This window comes from Neoarius graeffei, chromosome 2, assembly GCF_027579695.1.
Source record: "Neoarius graeffei isolate fNeoGra1 chromosome 2, fNeoGra1.pri, whole genome shotgun sequence".
Lineage (NCBI taxonomy): Eukaryota > Metazoa > Chordata > Actinopteri > Siluriformes > Ariidae > Neoarius > Neoarius graeffei.
Genome location: NC_083570.1, coordinates 69,934,531 through 69,950,507, shown reverse-complemented (window position 1 = coordinate 69,950,507; position 15,977 = coordinate 69,934,531). Strand labels below are relative to the sequence as shown.

The 15,977-nt window shown below is 45.0% G+C and overlaps 1 protein-coding gene across 5 annotated transcripts in view; it reads right to left on the bottom strand.

The window, feature by feature from the left end:
- Positions 1-15,977, bottom strand: part of scaper (S-phase cyclin A-associated protein in the ER) — a 186,493-nt gene that overhangs the window by 61,119 nt on the left and 109,397 nt on the right. For all 5 annotated transcript variants that reach the window (XM_060914836.1, XM_060914837.1, XM_060914840.1 and 2 more), the window contains 2 exons: positions 3,581-3,646; positions 3,164-3,290 (listed from right to left, as the gene is read on the bottom strand). In XM_060914836.1, coding sequence (XP_060770819.1) covers positions 3,164-3,290; positions 3,581-3,646 — 193 coding nt within the window. The remainder of the gene's footprint in view (positions 1-3,163; positions 3,291-3,580; positions 3,647-15,977) is intronic.

The following is a 15,977-nucleotide window of genomic DNA, read 5'->3' as shown; positions in this document are numbered from 1 at the left end:
CAGCAACACACTTTCCTTTCAAAGCCACTTAACACGATATTGATGTGAAAGCTGTAGCATGTCCACACCCGTGAAGTCCATCAAGGTTCTGTGAATCGGCCAACTTAAATCTGACCCTTTCTAATATGAGGTCATCTACCGTGGGATTTATGGACAAGGAACAAGCTCCCCCAGTGCCCTTCTCTTTATTCAAGGGCCTCTTGTTCAGGTACAGCAAGCAACCAGTTGACCACCAAGGGAAGCCAGTCCCCAACAGCTGGCAAATGAAAATGTAAATAGTGGCAGCCCACTGCCTCCACCATGGTCCTGATAGTCCCTGAAGTGTCATAAACGCAGTCCATCTCTCCCGACCCTTTATTTGAAAGCAGTGACAAACATGCGCCGGCACTCAGTGTAAATACATGAGGTCATTCATCCAAGGTAAGCAGCTGTAAGGTAATGGTGAAGAATAGAGGACTGTCCAGACCATTCTTAAAACAACAACCACCAAAAAAAAAAAAAAATCTCTTGGATCCTTCACTTGCCAGTGGGTCAAAATGAAACCTGGTTTGACACAAAATAAACCATTAGCGGCCTCAGAGGGAGAGGCGGGCAGGGGTCGGAGCCCGTGGTTAAAGCTGAAGCAGTGCTTGCTGGGGGGTGGGATGGAGTGGGGGATGAGGGCCTGGTAGTGTCGGGTGTTGTTCAAGGAATTAGCTGAGAAAGTGAAGACTGAATCAGATACGGTGACTGTGAAAAAACAAATTTGTAGGCGAGTCTGTGACACGAGAGATGCTTGTTAGGTCAAATTATCTAAATGCTCCTGACTAAAAGTGAGCAGGCGGAGCGGCTCGTGGGCAGACGCCTCATACTGAAGGAGACAGATATTTATTTGACTTTGTCCAGGGATTAGAGGAGGAAGTGCCTAAGCAGCCTGGTTCACACACAAACCCAGTGATGCTGCTTTGGGCACGGGCCGGCTCAGCTGCAGGAGTCTAAACGGTTTGACAGACAGCTCAAATGAAGTCCAGATACAAAACCGAGAGACTCCTATTCCCACAAGAGCCCAAGGAAAAGCCTGAAGACCTGACATTTCCACAAGCACTTCACTATTCCTGCTGACTTAGAAAAACAGCAACAGAGGGATCTTCAAAGGCAAGTCTCAGTGGAAAAGTCCAGAACCAGTCGCTATGAGAGAAAGAGAGAGACCACAAGGCCTGTGGGATAGCATGAGAGAAAACACTTCAACTCCGGAGCGAATCTTCAGTCTTAAAAAGCGGCTAACAAAATAACACCGATACTTATTTGGTTAGGGGAAGTTTTAAAAATAAACACTTTTTAAAAAAATTTTTTATCTGTTGAGACATGACTAATCTCGGCAGAGTTTACTTTGTGGCGTCTGTACCTTATTACAATCAAATATGATGGTTAACGTGCAGGTCTTGAATGGCATACATCTCATCTCATCTCATTATCTCTAGCCGCTTTATCCTGTTCTACAGGGTCGCAGGCGAGCTGGAGCCCATCCCAGCTGACTACGGGCGAAAGGCGGGGTACACCCTGGACAAGTCGCCAGGTCATCACAGGGCTGACACATAGACACAGACAACCATTCACACTCACATTCACACCTACGCTCAATTTAGAGCCACCAGTTAACCTAACCTGCATGTCTTTGGACTGTGGGGGAAACCGGAGCACCCGGAGGAAACCCACGCGGACACGGGGAGAACATGCAAACTCCACACAGAAAGGCCCTCACCGGTCACGGGGCTCGAACCCGGACCTTCTTGCTGTGAGGCGACAGCGCTAACCACTACACCACCGTGCCGCCCCTGGCGTACATCTTTATAATCTAATAAAAGGCTAATTTTCAACCACAATGTAAATGCGAAGAGAAAAAAAAAAAAAAAAAAAATTACAGGCTACATGCAGACTGATTTGAAATTTTAACTCCTAAATACTATAATTTAATATAAAACGCACACACAGATGGTGTGTAATACTTTAGGAAATAAAACTATCAATCACCAGTTGGTACTTCTCCGCCAGACTTGCACTCCACCCCACCCTCCCATTAGCGCTGCTTTACCAGACTGTTCCGCCACTTGCCCTCTCCCTGGAGAAATCCCTTCATCCATTAACAACAGGCATCTCCTCCCTCCAGCCAGTGCAGTGACACCATCAACATCCCATCCTCCCGCCCACACACGCACGCACACACCCACACCTTTTACAGCATGCCACTTGTGAGGATTGTTTATTTCCTTCCTTTCTTGAAAAAAGACAGATGTCGGCCATCTATCCAACCTATTATTGATCAACCCGTCATAAAAAGTGCAACAAATCTTGAGCCTTAGCTGACTAAAGGACAAGATGAAGTAATGCCATTACAAATACTCCACATTAATCCACATGTGAATTGCTGAAAAATAAAAAAGTGCTCCGAAACATGAATAATACTGTAAAGATCTGCACGGTTATATTGTACTGAATAAAGGTTGCTCACAGGAAAAAGGCAAGGTGCCACTCTCACTGTGGGGAACACATCCTCGAGCCAAAGAATACATCTTTAAATGCTTTGCTGCATTTATTCTTTTCAATCATTTGGATTACATTTTACGTTGACAAAACCGACGAGTTACTACACAAAGCCGCAATGCGCAGCAGCAGGCTTGCGAGGTCAGACGAACACTGGAAAACATGCTTGGCTGCTTAACAAACGGGTAGCTGCTCGATTAATAACATCTGCTGCAATGAAAACATGCAACTAATCTGGCCCTTGTTACCAAATAACCAAGGGCAAAGAGTTGGGGAAGGAACGTGATACTCGGTGCAGACTGAGACAGAGAGGACTCCAGCCAAAGCTGTGTGGTTTAGGAGAGTCTGCACACAGAGCAGCCAGGAGGCTTATCTCCCTCTCAATCCTTACACACACGCACACAATCTGACCAGACGTCTACGGAACTGTGGCATACCAAATCGCAGAGTCGTCTGGAGACCTGCGATGCCACAGAACTGTTCACGGTACTCATATTAGCCCGAGGAGGACGGGCATGAGTCAGTCAGAGAGGTGCAACCGTGATACACCTCTCTGACTGGATACATCACAATAGGAAGAATCTAATTGTACAATACAATATTTTACAAGTCGCTGTATTTGCGTCATTATACAACACAGTACCTGTTTCTCCAGAATGCGGGAGATCTCACCCAGGGTTCTGTCCAAGCCAGACACTTTGTTGTTGGCCCACTGGCCACTGTCCTGCCCCTGCAGCTGCTTTCCCAAGTCCTTCACCAGTCGCTGCAGTCTGTACGCACGCACACACACACACACACACACACACACAACGAAGGCCATGGCCTTATAAACCCGGAATGGGACAATTACAAACAAAAAACCTTGCCTGGTCTACCACATTCGTTATCCAAATTTATACAAACACTCCTGACTGAAGCAAGTCTTTGGTAGGTGTTAAGTGTGTGTAGGGTGTGTGAAGGGTTTAAAAGACAACATTTCAGAGATAGGAGCAAGCCAAATACTTGTAGATACAGCTCAGGTGTGGGTGTACATTCATTATAACCAGAGCTGGCAGCTTACTTGGCCTTGTAAGGAGAATCTGGAATCTGCATCTTCGCCTCCACAGATGTCTCATACTCCTTAGCCCTGAGAAGGAAGAAGACGAACAGTCCATCAGAGAGCCTGAGTGAGTTAAAAAGAGAGAAGGAGAGCGACTAAGAGACATCCAGAGAGCGAGCGAGCGAGAGCGAGCGAGCGAGAGAGAGAGAGATCTCCTACACATGTCAGCCTGAGGACATGAGGAGATAAGAGGACAGCGAGAACAAAGAAAAGATCAGGAGGTCAATCTGAGTCTCAAACTGTTTATTTAGCCTGTCAGCTGCTCTAGGAAGCCATTTTTCCCATTAAAAAAAATTCTAAAGTGGTGTACAAACCAGTAAAATGTTCACTTGGACAAAACCATGAGAAGATGAACAAGCTGCCTTTACATATCTACTTTAAGTGCTACACGTTTGTCAACATTGCAGCAAATCTCCAGCCCAAGGGGTGTAAGCCAACAACCACGTGAGCTGTGGTGTGGTCCACCAGCAAGACAGATTCCTGTCCATCCTACATCTCGCCGATAAGACTGATCGATCAGTTCCTGACAAACCACCTGAGGGAGAGATGACCTGCGGCTGATAAACTCTGCCACTTTCCGGAAGACCGAACTGAACGATGAATGTTCCCAGAAAGCCAGGGCCACGTCTATCTTTAATATCAGTATTTTAAAGACTGCTTTTCCAGACAAAGTCGAAGACTAGTTGCAGATTAAAAAGCATTTCTGCTGGGGCTGCCAATGTAATGCAATCCAAAAACAGCCCTCATCTGTCAGCCCATCGAGGCTTAAATTTAAATACACATCAGTAAAGTTTAGTTCAAATGCTCGGAGAAGTGTAGACACATTGCTGTTCCCAACGTGCAATTTTCACTTACTGTATGCCAAACAGGAGTTGGGCTTAGCGCGATTAATTAATGATAAGTTGGATGTTTAATTAGTGGCCAGGGTAAGCGGCGAGTTAAAAAAAAATCAAATCAAATCGCTTCAGCAGATGTTGGATTAAAAAGCCTTATTCCTGATCTTTAATAGGGGAGTAAATCAGTCTGAACACTATAAACTTGAATTTGATAACAGACCACAAGGGGACAGGAATGCTGGGAAAAAGGCCACAAAGCCCGACGTAGCATGTAATGAACCCCCAATCTGACGTCAGGGTTAACTCTTTTCTTTAAACACTCATAAGAAAAAGCTCGCTCTGAAGAAATGTAGGTGAGGTTTATAGTCTACACCAGTGTTACATTTATTTAAAAAAAAACCTTCAGGTAGAAACGTCAGACTATACATTTGATATTCGACATTTTCTGGAGTCTAAAAACAGAGAGACAGATTTAAGTAAAGGCCATGTAAGTGACAGAGATTTAATCTAGACACAAGTAACACAGACCACCCTCACTGTATAGTGAGAAGACTAAAGCCCAATGCTTCAGTGCATTATTTATCAGAGAGGCCAGCATAAAGAATGCAGCAGAACACTCAGGGAAGGCTTGAACTATACCTGGCCCCTTCATCATCCTCCGAATTATAATATTTATCTCTGACAGCTTTATACCCATGCAGGTTAAACAGGGAGCAATGGCCAGGTCATCAATCACTACCGGCGGCAGGCCCCGTTAAACGGCCGAGGGAGTTATAAATATTAGTAAATCAGAATTAAGGGTGGAAAGGGGTGGGGGAGCTACACAGCTACAATGCAGAACTAATAATCAATTCATCACCGCCCCAACATTCACCTCCACCCATGCTGGATAGAGATAGCGGCCCCCTTACACCGGGCCGTAAAAACGTCCATGTGTCCAGATGGATAAAAAAAAACAAATACACCGTATCCGTTTTAAAAAGGTGCAATGAGAACTCTGGGGTTTGGCACTACCGGTTACATGGAGGATTTGGCCAGGTGCTGCTGCAATATTTTAATGTTTCTTCTGAGAGGCTTTCAATCATGGAACTTCTCTGCTGACGGATAAGGAATTAAAACTGGAGCAGTGGAAAAAATGTACAAAAAGGAACAAACTGGGACCCATCCATAAATTCTACAAATGCACATGAGGACATGGACGTAATCTAGATGCCAGAGTCATAAAACATGGGATCAGTTCAGGTGTAGCCTTCGCTATATAAAACATGTCAAGGGGAAAAGAAGGGGAGCTGTGGGTTTTTTTTCGCTGTGCCTTTGTCGACTTCTGTACGTCCACATCACATGCTCGACGCCTCTTTCCCTGCCAGAGGACATTTTTTGGTAAACTTAGTGAGAGTGGTGTGCACTAAACAGGGGGTCCTTTGTATGCAGTCCTGTACACTGAGCACTCTGTTTCCAAACCTTGGGAAAAGACAACCTACGCACTGGACACACAAGAAAGACAGAGACAATGGCATTACTTTAAGGTTCACAACATCCACAATGTTTACATGAGGAAGAAAAAAAAAAACCCACACACAAGCAATTCATTTGTAAAATACATGAAGCTCTTCGCAGGTAATAGTGCTGCACTTATCCCTAGGTCAACTATGACCTAAAAGATCTTACCAATGACAATGGGGACAGGGCAACCTGGGAGGCCTGTCAAAAGCTCTCTTGCCTTTTCCAAACACCACCCTGTGCTCCTATAAAACGCCTCATTTCCACCCAGTGGTGGAGCCGCTAACCTCACCGTGCCGGGACTGAAGGCAGCACTGATTTATGATTGTGAGTGCCTGTTCTCTCTCAGGCTTGGCGCTCCAGGGCTCAAGTAGCGAGTGACGGCAAGCAGAGGGGGCTCAGGCCTGTCACTTTCTCAGCTCCAGCCCTGCAGAGTGCCACTCACCAGCCCGAGCTGCTGAGATATTAATGAGCAAGCCCAGCCTGGCCTGCTTTAGAGAGCATAACTCCATCCCCCAAGAGCTTGTTAGGCGCCTTTAACTGGAAACTTGTTTGAATTAAATTTATTCGAAGATAAAGTTACATGAATTTTGACAGTGACTGAAAATCAGTTAACTTAAAGGAACAGTCCACCGTACTTCCATAATGAAATATGCTCTTATCTGAATTGAGACGAGCTGCTCCGTACACCTTCTGCGCGCTTCGGCAGCGCACTGATATCTGAGCTCCGTATCAATGCGCTGCCGAAGCGCGCAGAAGGTGTTAGTACACCTGTCATTATAGTGCGGACTTTCCATAGCATAGAAAATCGCTACGTTTCAACTTGTGTAACTGAACTTGTTTCATGTCACTGGTCATATAAACCTATGTAAACAGGAAAAACGCGGAAGAGTTTGGTCGCATCTAACTACAGCCCCAAAAAATACCATTGGCCATGCTGAGCCTAGCTACATTGCTAACAGGAGTGACCGCGCGTCTGACTGCGTCTGACTGACTGGGAGGTCGCGCAAAGCTCGGAGAGGTACGGAGCAGCTCGTCTCAATTCAGATAAGAGCATATTTCATTATGGAAGTACGGTGGACTGTTCCTTTAAGGGCTAGTTAAAACCTGACCAACCAAGCTCAACAAGTGACGATCTACTTTGCGGTTCAATCAAAGTGCTCAGATCATATAGACAAAATCATGGCGACTCAAATTATTCATCTACAGTACTTGCATTCGTTCGGCTTGGTCTCCCATGCAAAGAGAATTTAACAATGAGCCATAGCACTGCAAACTAATGAAGCCGGGAGCCTGCATTTACAGAAAACTGCATATAAATACACTGAACGATAAAAATCAAGTACTACATCACATTAATGGTTAAAATGTTTTTACTTTGAGCAGATGCCCTTATTTAGAGTGACGTACAACATACCCAGAGCAGCCTGGGGACCAGCTGTGAGTTAGGTACCTTACTCAAGGGCACTTCAGCCATTCCTGCTGGTCCAGGGAATCAAACCAGCAACCTTTTGGTGCCTAATGTTTTCTTTTTTTTCTTTAAATTGACCTACCGGTGATCACAGTTTGACCCACGACATTTTAACCATTGGCTAAATGCTCCTTACAAGACCTAATATAAAATTTGCAATTTGTTCTACGATTCCTCATGATGATACATACCGTTACAAACACCATTTCAGTGAGGTGACCATATGCAGTGATCAGAGGCCTCACAGGTAATCAATGCGCTCTGCCATCTTGCTACTACTGTTTACTCCTGTTGTGTATTCTGCAACACCCTCCGTTCATGACGCATCCTTGATTTACAATGGTTCCGCTCAAAACTGGTGAAAATGTGGGCCAGTTCACGAACTGGTACCAAGGTTCAAATAATCCTGAGGGGAACCAGTTCAACAACCTGTTCCCTGTTGGTTGAGACGGGGTACGAGTGTCCCCACAAACATGGACGTACACGAGTGAGTGAGTGGGTGGGTGGAGGGAGGGAGGGGCAATTACTCCTACCCATTTTCCTTTTTTTGCATGAGATTTCATTCACACGTTAACCTGAGCAGGTTTCTCTCTCTGGATCCAGTCTGAATGACCGGCAAAGCTGCAGGGGGATTAGTGCTCAAGACAGACACTGGACATGGTGCACAGTGAATGTCATCACCATCAGTTAGCTAATTTTCCAGCCCTAATTCCTGGACTACTACTTTTATTCCACTTGGCTCGGCACTGCATGTGTACGTGTTTAGTGAATTCTTGTTTTCCCCTCAGGTGTAGGTTGGAGTAAGCATCATAAAACCCTGATGACAACAAATACATTGGATGCCATGTTTTAAATGATTAGCAAATATAAAAGTTTAAAGGTACTGACTGCAAAGTCATCTGAAATTTTTAAAAATTTTTTTAATTGTGCATGATATTTTCCGGGCGGCACGGTGGTGTAGTGGTTAGCGCTGTCGCCTCACAGCAAGAAGGTCCGGGTTCGAGCCCCGTGGCCGGCGAGGGCCTTTCTGTGCGGAGTTTGCATGTTCTCCCCGTGTCTGCGTGGGTTTCCTCCGGGTGCTCCGGTTTCCTCCACAGTCCAAAGACATGCAGGTTAGGTTAACTGGTGACTCTAAATTGACCGTAGGTGTGAATGTGAGTGTGAATGGTTGTCTGTGTCTTTGTGTCAGCCCTGTGATGACCTGGCGACTTGTCCAGGGTGTACCCCGCCTTTCGCCTGTAGTCAGCTGGGATAGGATCCAGCTCGCCTGCGACCCTGTAGGACAGGATAAAGCGGCTAGAGATAATGAGATGAGAAGACATCATTAGAATCCTCACAAAATAAAATGAAAACAAGGCATTGATAGTTGTTAAACACAGTGCACAGAATAGGATTACATAGCAGCTTCATTTACAGCTGACACTGCACTTAGTAGAAGCAGAGGTAAAAGTTTTAATTTAAGAAATATTACAAATAGACAGATGCACCAATGCAGGGATTAGTCAGATACCGTGCTCACTGACTTCAACTCATTAACAAGAGTGCTCTGAGAGCACAATATCCCCTGCTCTGCCATAACTCTGGTAAAATGTGACTGAATTGAACAAAACTGTAATATGCGTATTACTGACAAGTAACAAAGAATCCTGTCAAGTTTGGTGAAATTCCTCCAAAAATTGTGAGAGGAGCTGATTTCAGAAAGCGAGTACCCTTCCTGAGGACGGATGGACATCACCACGACATAATCCCCCTTCGAACCTTTCGGCCAGTGGGGGATAATAAAAATTGTGAGGGAAGTTGATTTCAAAAAGCAAGCACATCTTGATGAAATTGCCAAAGTACAAGTTTGTTAATAATCAAGGGCATAACTCTGGTAAAATTTGCCCAAATTGAACGAAATTTCAATATGCGTATAACTGTCATATAACAAAGCCTTTTGCCAAGTTTGGCGAAATTCCTCCACAAATTGTGAGAGGAGTTGATTTCAGAAGGAAAAAACACCCTCATGAAACTGTCAAAGTATAATTTTATTAATCAAGGCCTGTAACTCTGGTAAAATATGAATGAATTGAATGAAATTACAATATGCATATTACCAACATATAACAAAAAACCCTGCCAAGTTTCGTGAAATTCCTCCAAAAATTGTGAGAGGAGTTGATTTCAGAAGGTGAGCACTCTTCCCGGGACGGATGGAAATTGCCACGACATAATCCCCCTTCGGGCCTTTCGACCAGCGAGGGATAAAATGCTCCTATACTAACACCTGACACCATGTGAGACTATGTGACGTAAGCCTAGCGAACACTGCTGCACAAAAGAACAGATGACACAAAATGAGACTGAACTGTATATTTTTCCACAGTGATCAAAGCAAAGCAGACTGCTTCTCGTGCTCTGCAAATAGATCAAGAGGAGCTACTACAGCATTTTCTAAAAACACAAATTATTGATAAAACGCCTCGTGGTTTTTAAATAGCATCTTTATGAAAAAGTGAGAGGTGTAGAGAGCAGTATCAGCGAGGACGGTGATTAAAAATGAACACGATGTGCCGTGAATTGCCTGCACACAGAGGTATTTACAGGTGTGAAACTGGAAAGCAAGCATGAGAGCACTTCAGTTCTGCGAGTACTGATCACCGAGACATACAGTACCAGTCTAAAGTTTGGACACGCCTCCTAATTCACTGGTTTTTGTTTATTTTTTATTCATTAAAAAGACACGTCATGTCTTGAAGTAATGATGGATGTCGTTTCTCTTTACTTAGTTGAGCGGTTCTTGACATAATATGGATTACTACAGGTGTGGAATAGGGCTATTTACTCTATTATTTATTTATTATGCTATTCAAAAAAAGTAGGGGATATTTTATTTTGAGATCCAAATTTTCACATATACAAAGGGATACGAAAGCATGTTGTATAGTTCTTGACTGAGGAAGCATTTCCAAAGAAATTCATCACCCAAACACATCAATGATCAGCACGGGATGCTACTGATGATCAAGGGGGTCGTGCCACAAATTTACATGACTCTGAATTGGAAGGTTAGAGCCACTCCAAAGGAAGATTTTGAAGAGAAAGCATCAGATTATCAGTGGTTGAAGTCGTTAATTAAACAGAGACCATGCGCCGTCTAACACAGGATGAGAGGTTACGTGCCCTTGGCATGCTACAGGTTGGCACAAGACAGGTCGTTGTGGCAAGAGCATTGAATGTTTCCCAGTCTGTCATCAGCAGATTATGGTCCAGACATCGTGCTACAGGGTCTGTTCAGGATAGACCACGATCCGGTCGACCAAGGGCAACAACTCAGGCTCAGGACAGATTCATCCGCACTATTGCCTTGAGAAATCGTATGGTAACAGCAAATCAGATAAGGTCTCAACTTCGAAGAGATACTGGCTTGGTAGTGAGTGGCCAGACCATCAGGAATCGACTGCACAGATTTCATTTACACGCCCGACGTCCTCATGTCATTCCCTGTTTGAGGGATCGTCACATTAGGGCCAGACTCCAATGGTGTCATCATCATCAACGCTGGGATAATCGCCGATGGAACCACGTAATGTTCTCAGATGAGTCGAGGTTCACTGTGGACTTCCTGGACAGACGCAGGAGGGTTTGGCGCCGACGTAACGAACATTTCCATGACGTTAACGTCATTAGACATGATCCGTATGGGGGTGGCTCTGTAATGGTGTGGGGAGGCATCACTGCTGCCGGCAGAACAGACTTGCATGTTGTTGCTGGACGTGTCACAGGGCAGTACTACCGGGACAACATCTTGGCACCACATGTTGTGCCATTTGCACGTCGTTATGGCCGCCGTTTCATTTTCCAAGATGACAATGCCAGATGTCATAGGGCCAGGATCGTTACAGATTACCTCCAGCAGCAGAATATCACCAGATTACCATGGCCAGCACTCAGTCCGGACCTTTCCCCCATCGAGCATGTCTGGGACATGCTTGGACAGCGGCTACGCCAATGTCAACAACCTCCTGCCAATGTCCAAGAACTTGCTGCAGCATTGCAACAGGAATGGAATAACATTCCCCAAAATGACCTGGGACATCTCGTTAGGAGTATGCCACGCCGAGGGGGTTTTACCCGCTACTGACTCGGTTTCAAAATGGTGGTAAATTTGCTGTGTGACCCTGTGTTTGTGTTGACCCTTATTCTGGAGAATCTGTCCTTTACTGACTGTACACAGGGTTTCGAATAAATTGACAAATGTTTCCTTAATGTTTTTCTGTCATTTGTTTCCTTCCTGACCTCATGATCTGCATTTCATTCTACTTGTAAATGCAATATCCCCTACTTTTTTTGAATAGTATATTTGATCTCAAATGCATTAAGGCGGCAAGAAATTGCACTAATTAACTTTTGACGAGACACCTGTTAATTGAAAAAGCATTCCAGGGGACTACCTCATGAAGCTGGTTAAGATGATGCCAATAGTATGCAAAGCGTCAAGGTAAACGGTGGCTACTTTGAAGAATCTAAAATGCAAAATTGTGTTTTTAACACTTGTTTACTACATAATTTCCTATATGTTCCATGTTATTTCTAGTTTTGATATCTTCAGTATTGTTCTATAATGTAGAAAATAGTCGAAATACAGAAAAACCTATGAATGAGTAGGGGTGTCCAAACTTTTGACTGAAACTGTACACGTTTCCTGTCACCAGGGTGTACATATTGCTTATGAGTCAAGGTGCAAGTCAGCACTTTACATTCATTTTTAATGGCCACGCCCACTGATAATTGGTCTACGCATCAACTCCAGTCAACTACCTTTGCGCTCTCTATGAAGATGCTGTTCAAATATCATAACACCTTCAACATAACATAAAACTCAGCATGGGAGTTTATTGATAGCGATGAACAAACACGGATAAGTAAAAACATTCCACGAGGCCCCAACTTGGCGTACAAAATTATTAATTTCGGTAATTGGTATCAAAGGGGGGCGGCACGGTGGTGTAGTGGTTAGCGCTGTCGCCTCACAGCAAGAAGGTCCGGGTTCGAGCCCTGTGGCCGGCGAGGGCCTTTCTGTGTGGAGTTTGCATGTTCTCTCCGTGTCCGCGTGGGTTTCCTCCGGGTGCTCCGGTTTCCCCCACAGTCCAAAGACATGCAGGTTAGGTTAACTGGTGACTCTAAATTGACCGTAGGTGTGAATGTGAGTGTGAATGGTTGTCTGTGTCTATGTGTCAGCCCTGTGATGACCTGGCGACTTGTCCAGGGTGTACCCCGCCTTTTGCCCGTAGTCAGCTGGGATAGGCTCCAGCTTGCCTGCGACCCTGTAGAACAGGATAAAGCGGCTACAGATAATGAGATGAGATATCAAAGGGTATAGGTTTTCTCATCTCATTATCTCTAGCCGCTTTATCCTTCTACAGGGTTGCAGGCAAGCTGGAGCCTATCCCAGCTGACTACGGGCGAAAGGCGGGGTACACCCTGGACAAGTCGCCAGGTCATCACAGGGCTGACACATAGACACAGACAACCATTCACACTCACATTCACACCTACGGTCAATTTAGAATCACCAGTTAACCTAACCTGCATGTCTTTGGACTGTGGGGGAAACCGGAGCACCCGGAGGAAACCCACGCGGACACAGGGAGAACATGCAAACTCCACACAGAAAGGCCCTCGCCGGCCACGGGGCTCAAACCCGGACCTTCTTGCTGTGAGGCGACAGTGCTAACCACTACACCACCGTGCCGCCCCTGGGTATAGGTTTTAATAAAAAAAAAAAAAAACACAGATACTTGAACTCAGTCTGAAAAAATGGCATTGATGAACCTCCAGTTAAAACTACACTACTTGGTGCAGCCGTTTATTTTTAGTCGTCTATAAACTCAAAAGTAGTGGCCATTTATGTTCAAACTCGGGTACAATAGAGCTTACGTTTTACTGCTGCACCCAGCTGCATACAGTGGGGCAAAAAAGTATTTAGTCAGCCACCAATTGTGCAAGTTCTCCCACTTAAAAAGATGAGAGAGGCCTATAATTTTCATCATAGGTACACTTCAACTATGAGAGACAGAATGGGGGGAAAGAATCCAGGAAATCACATTGTAGGATTTTTAATGAATTAATTGGTAAATTCCTCGGTAAAATAAGTATTTGGTCACCTACAAACAAGCAAGATTTCTGGCTCTCACAGACCTGTAACTTCTTCTTTAAGAGGCTCCTCTGTCCTCCACTCATTACCTGTATTAATGGCACCTGTTTGAACTCGTTGTCAGTATAAGAGACACCTGTCCACAACCTCAAACAGTCACACTCCAAACTCCACTATGGCCAAGACCAAAGAGCTGTCAAAGGACACCAGAAACAAAATTGTAGACCTGCACCAGGCTGGGAAGACTGAATCTGCAATAGGTAAGCAGCTTGGTGTGAAGAAATCAACTGTGGGAGCAATTATTAGAAAATGGAAGAGATACAAGACCACTGATAATCTCCCTCAATCTGGGGCTCCACGCAAGATCTCACCCCGTGGGGTCAAAATGATCACAAGAACGGTGAGCGAAAATCCCAGAACCACACGGGGGGACCTAGTGAATGACCTGCAGAGAGCTGGGACCAAAGTAACAAAGGCTACCATCAGTAACACACTACGCTGCCAGGGACTCAAATCCTGCAGTGCCAGACGTGTCCCCCTGCTTAAGCCAGTACATGTCCAGGCCTGTCTGAAGTTTGCTAGAGAGTGTTTGGATGATCCAGAAGAGGATTGGGAGAATGTCATATGGTCAGATGAAACCAAAATAGAACTTTTTGGTAAAAACTCAACTTGTCGTGTTTGGAGGAGAAAGAATGCTGAGTTGCATCCAAAGAACACCATACCTACTGTGAAGCATGGGGGTGGAAACATCACGCTTTGGGGCTGTTTTTCTGCAAAGGGACCAGGACGACTGATCCGTGTAAAGGAAAGAATGAATGGGGCCATGTATCGTGAGATTTTGAGTGAAAACCTCCTTCCATCAGCAAGGGCATTGAAGATGAAACATGGCTGGGTCTTTCAGCATGACAATGATCCCAAACACACCGCCCGGGCAACGAAGGAGTAGCTTCGTAAGAAGCATTTCAAGGTCCTGGAGTGGCCTAGCCAGTCTCCAGATCTCAACCCCATAGAAAATCTTTGGAGGGAGTTGAAAGTCCGTGTTGCCCAGCGACAGCCCCAAAACATCACTGCTCTAGAGGAGATCTGCATGGAGGAATGGGCCAAAATACCAGCAACAGTGTGTGAAAACCTTGTGAAGACTTACAGAAAACGTTTGACCTCTGTCATTGCCAACAAAGGGTATATAACAAAGTATTGAGATGAACTTTTGTTATTGACCAAATACTTATTTTCCACCATAATTTGCAAATAAGGCGGCACGGTGGTGTAGTGGTTAGCGCTGTCGCCTCACAGCAAGAAGGTCCTGGGTTCGAGCCCAGGGGCCGGCGAGGGCCTTTCTGTGTGGAGTTTGCATGTTCTCCCCGTGTCCGCGTGGGTTTCCTCCGGGTGCTCCGGTTTCCCCCACAGTCCAAAGACATGCAGGTTAGGTTAACTGGTGACTCTAAATTGACCGTAGGTGTGAATGAGAGTGTGAATGGTTGTCTGTGTCTATGTGTCAGCCCTGTGATAACCTGGCGACTTGTCCAGGGTGTACCCCGCCTTTCGCCTGTAGTCAGCTGGGATAGGCTCCAGCTTGCCTGCGACCCTGTAGAAGGATAAAGCGGCTAGAGATAATGAGATGAGAATTTGCAAATAAATTCTTTAAAAATCAGACAGTGAGATTTTCTGGATTTTTTTTTCTCATTTTGTCTCTCATAGTTGAAGTGTACCTATGATGAAAATTACAGGCCTCTCATCTTTTTAAGTGGGAGAACTTGCACAATTGGTGACAGACTAAATACTTTTTTGCCCCACTGTATTTCCCCCAATATAACCCAATACAGATGCTCCAATAGGTGTACTGACTGTACGGGGAGGGCTGTGGAGGATTCAAGACTGAGCTCAGCTAGGTTAGCCACACCCACAGCAGCTTAATCTCTCCTGACTCCTCCTTACGAAACCATGGAAAAAAAAATAAATAAAAAGAACTGCATGTGTCTCAACTCTCTATCTGTCTCCAGCTGTCACAGTAAAACACAAACGCACACTACAGTTGTGACAAGGAGCAAAATTTATCGTCGCCAGGTCTAGGATTTGACACTGAGGCACGCTGCCTCCTATTTGTTGATTACTATTGATTTTCTTTGATACTTCATTTAAAAATCAATATTTTTTTTTTTTTGGGGGGGAGGAAAAACAGGCATGGTTTACACATACTTTAACATACCATTGTACACCAGAGGAGGCTTCAGTTTTGGCAGTGCAGTGGCAACCAATTAGGAGAAAAGCTCTTAACAGGTGAAAGCGAGGGAGCCTTCCAGATCGATTCTCACTTTTTCCTCCCCAATCACACAAAGTGGCCATAAATTAAGCTCATCAGTGTTGCTCTGCGGACAGCCAAGATGCACAGCGCCTCTGCTCTCCATCTCCTTGTCA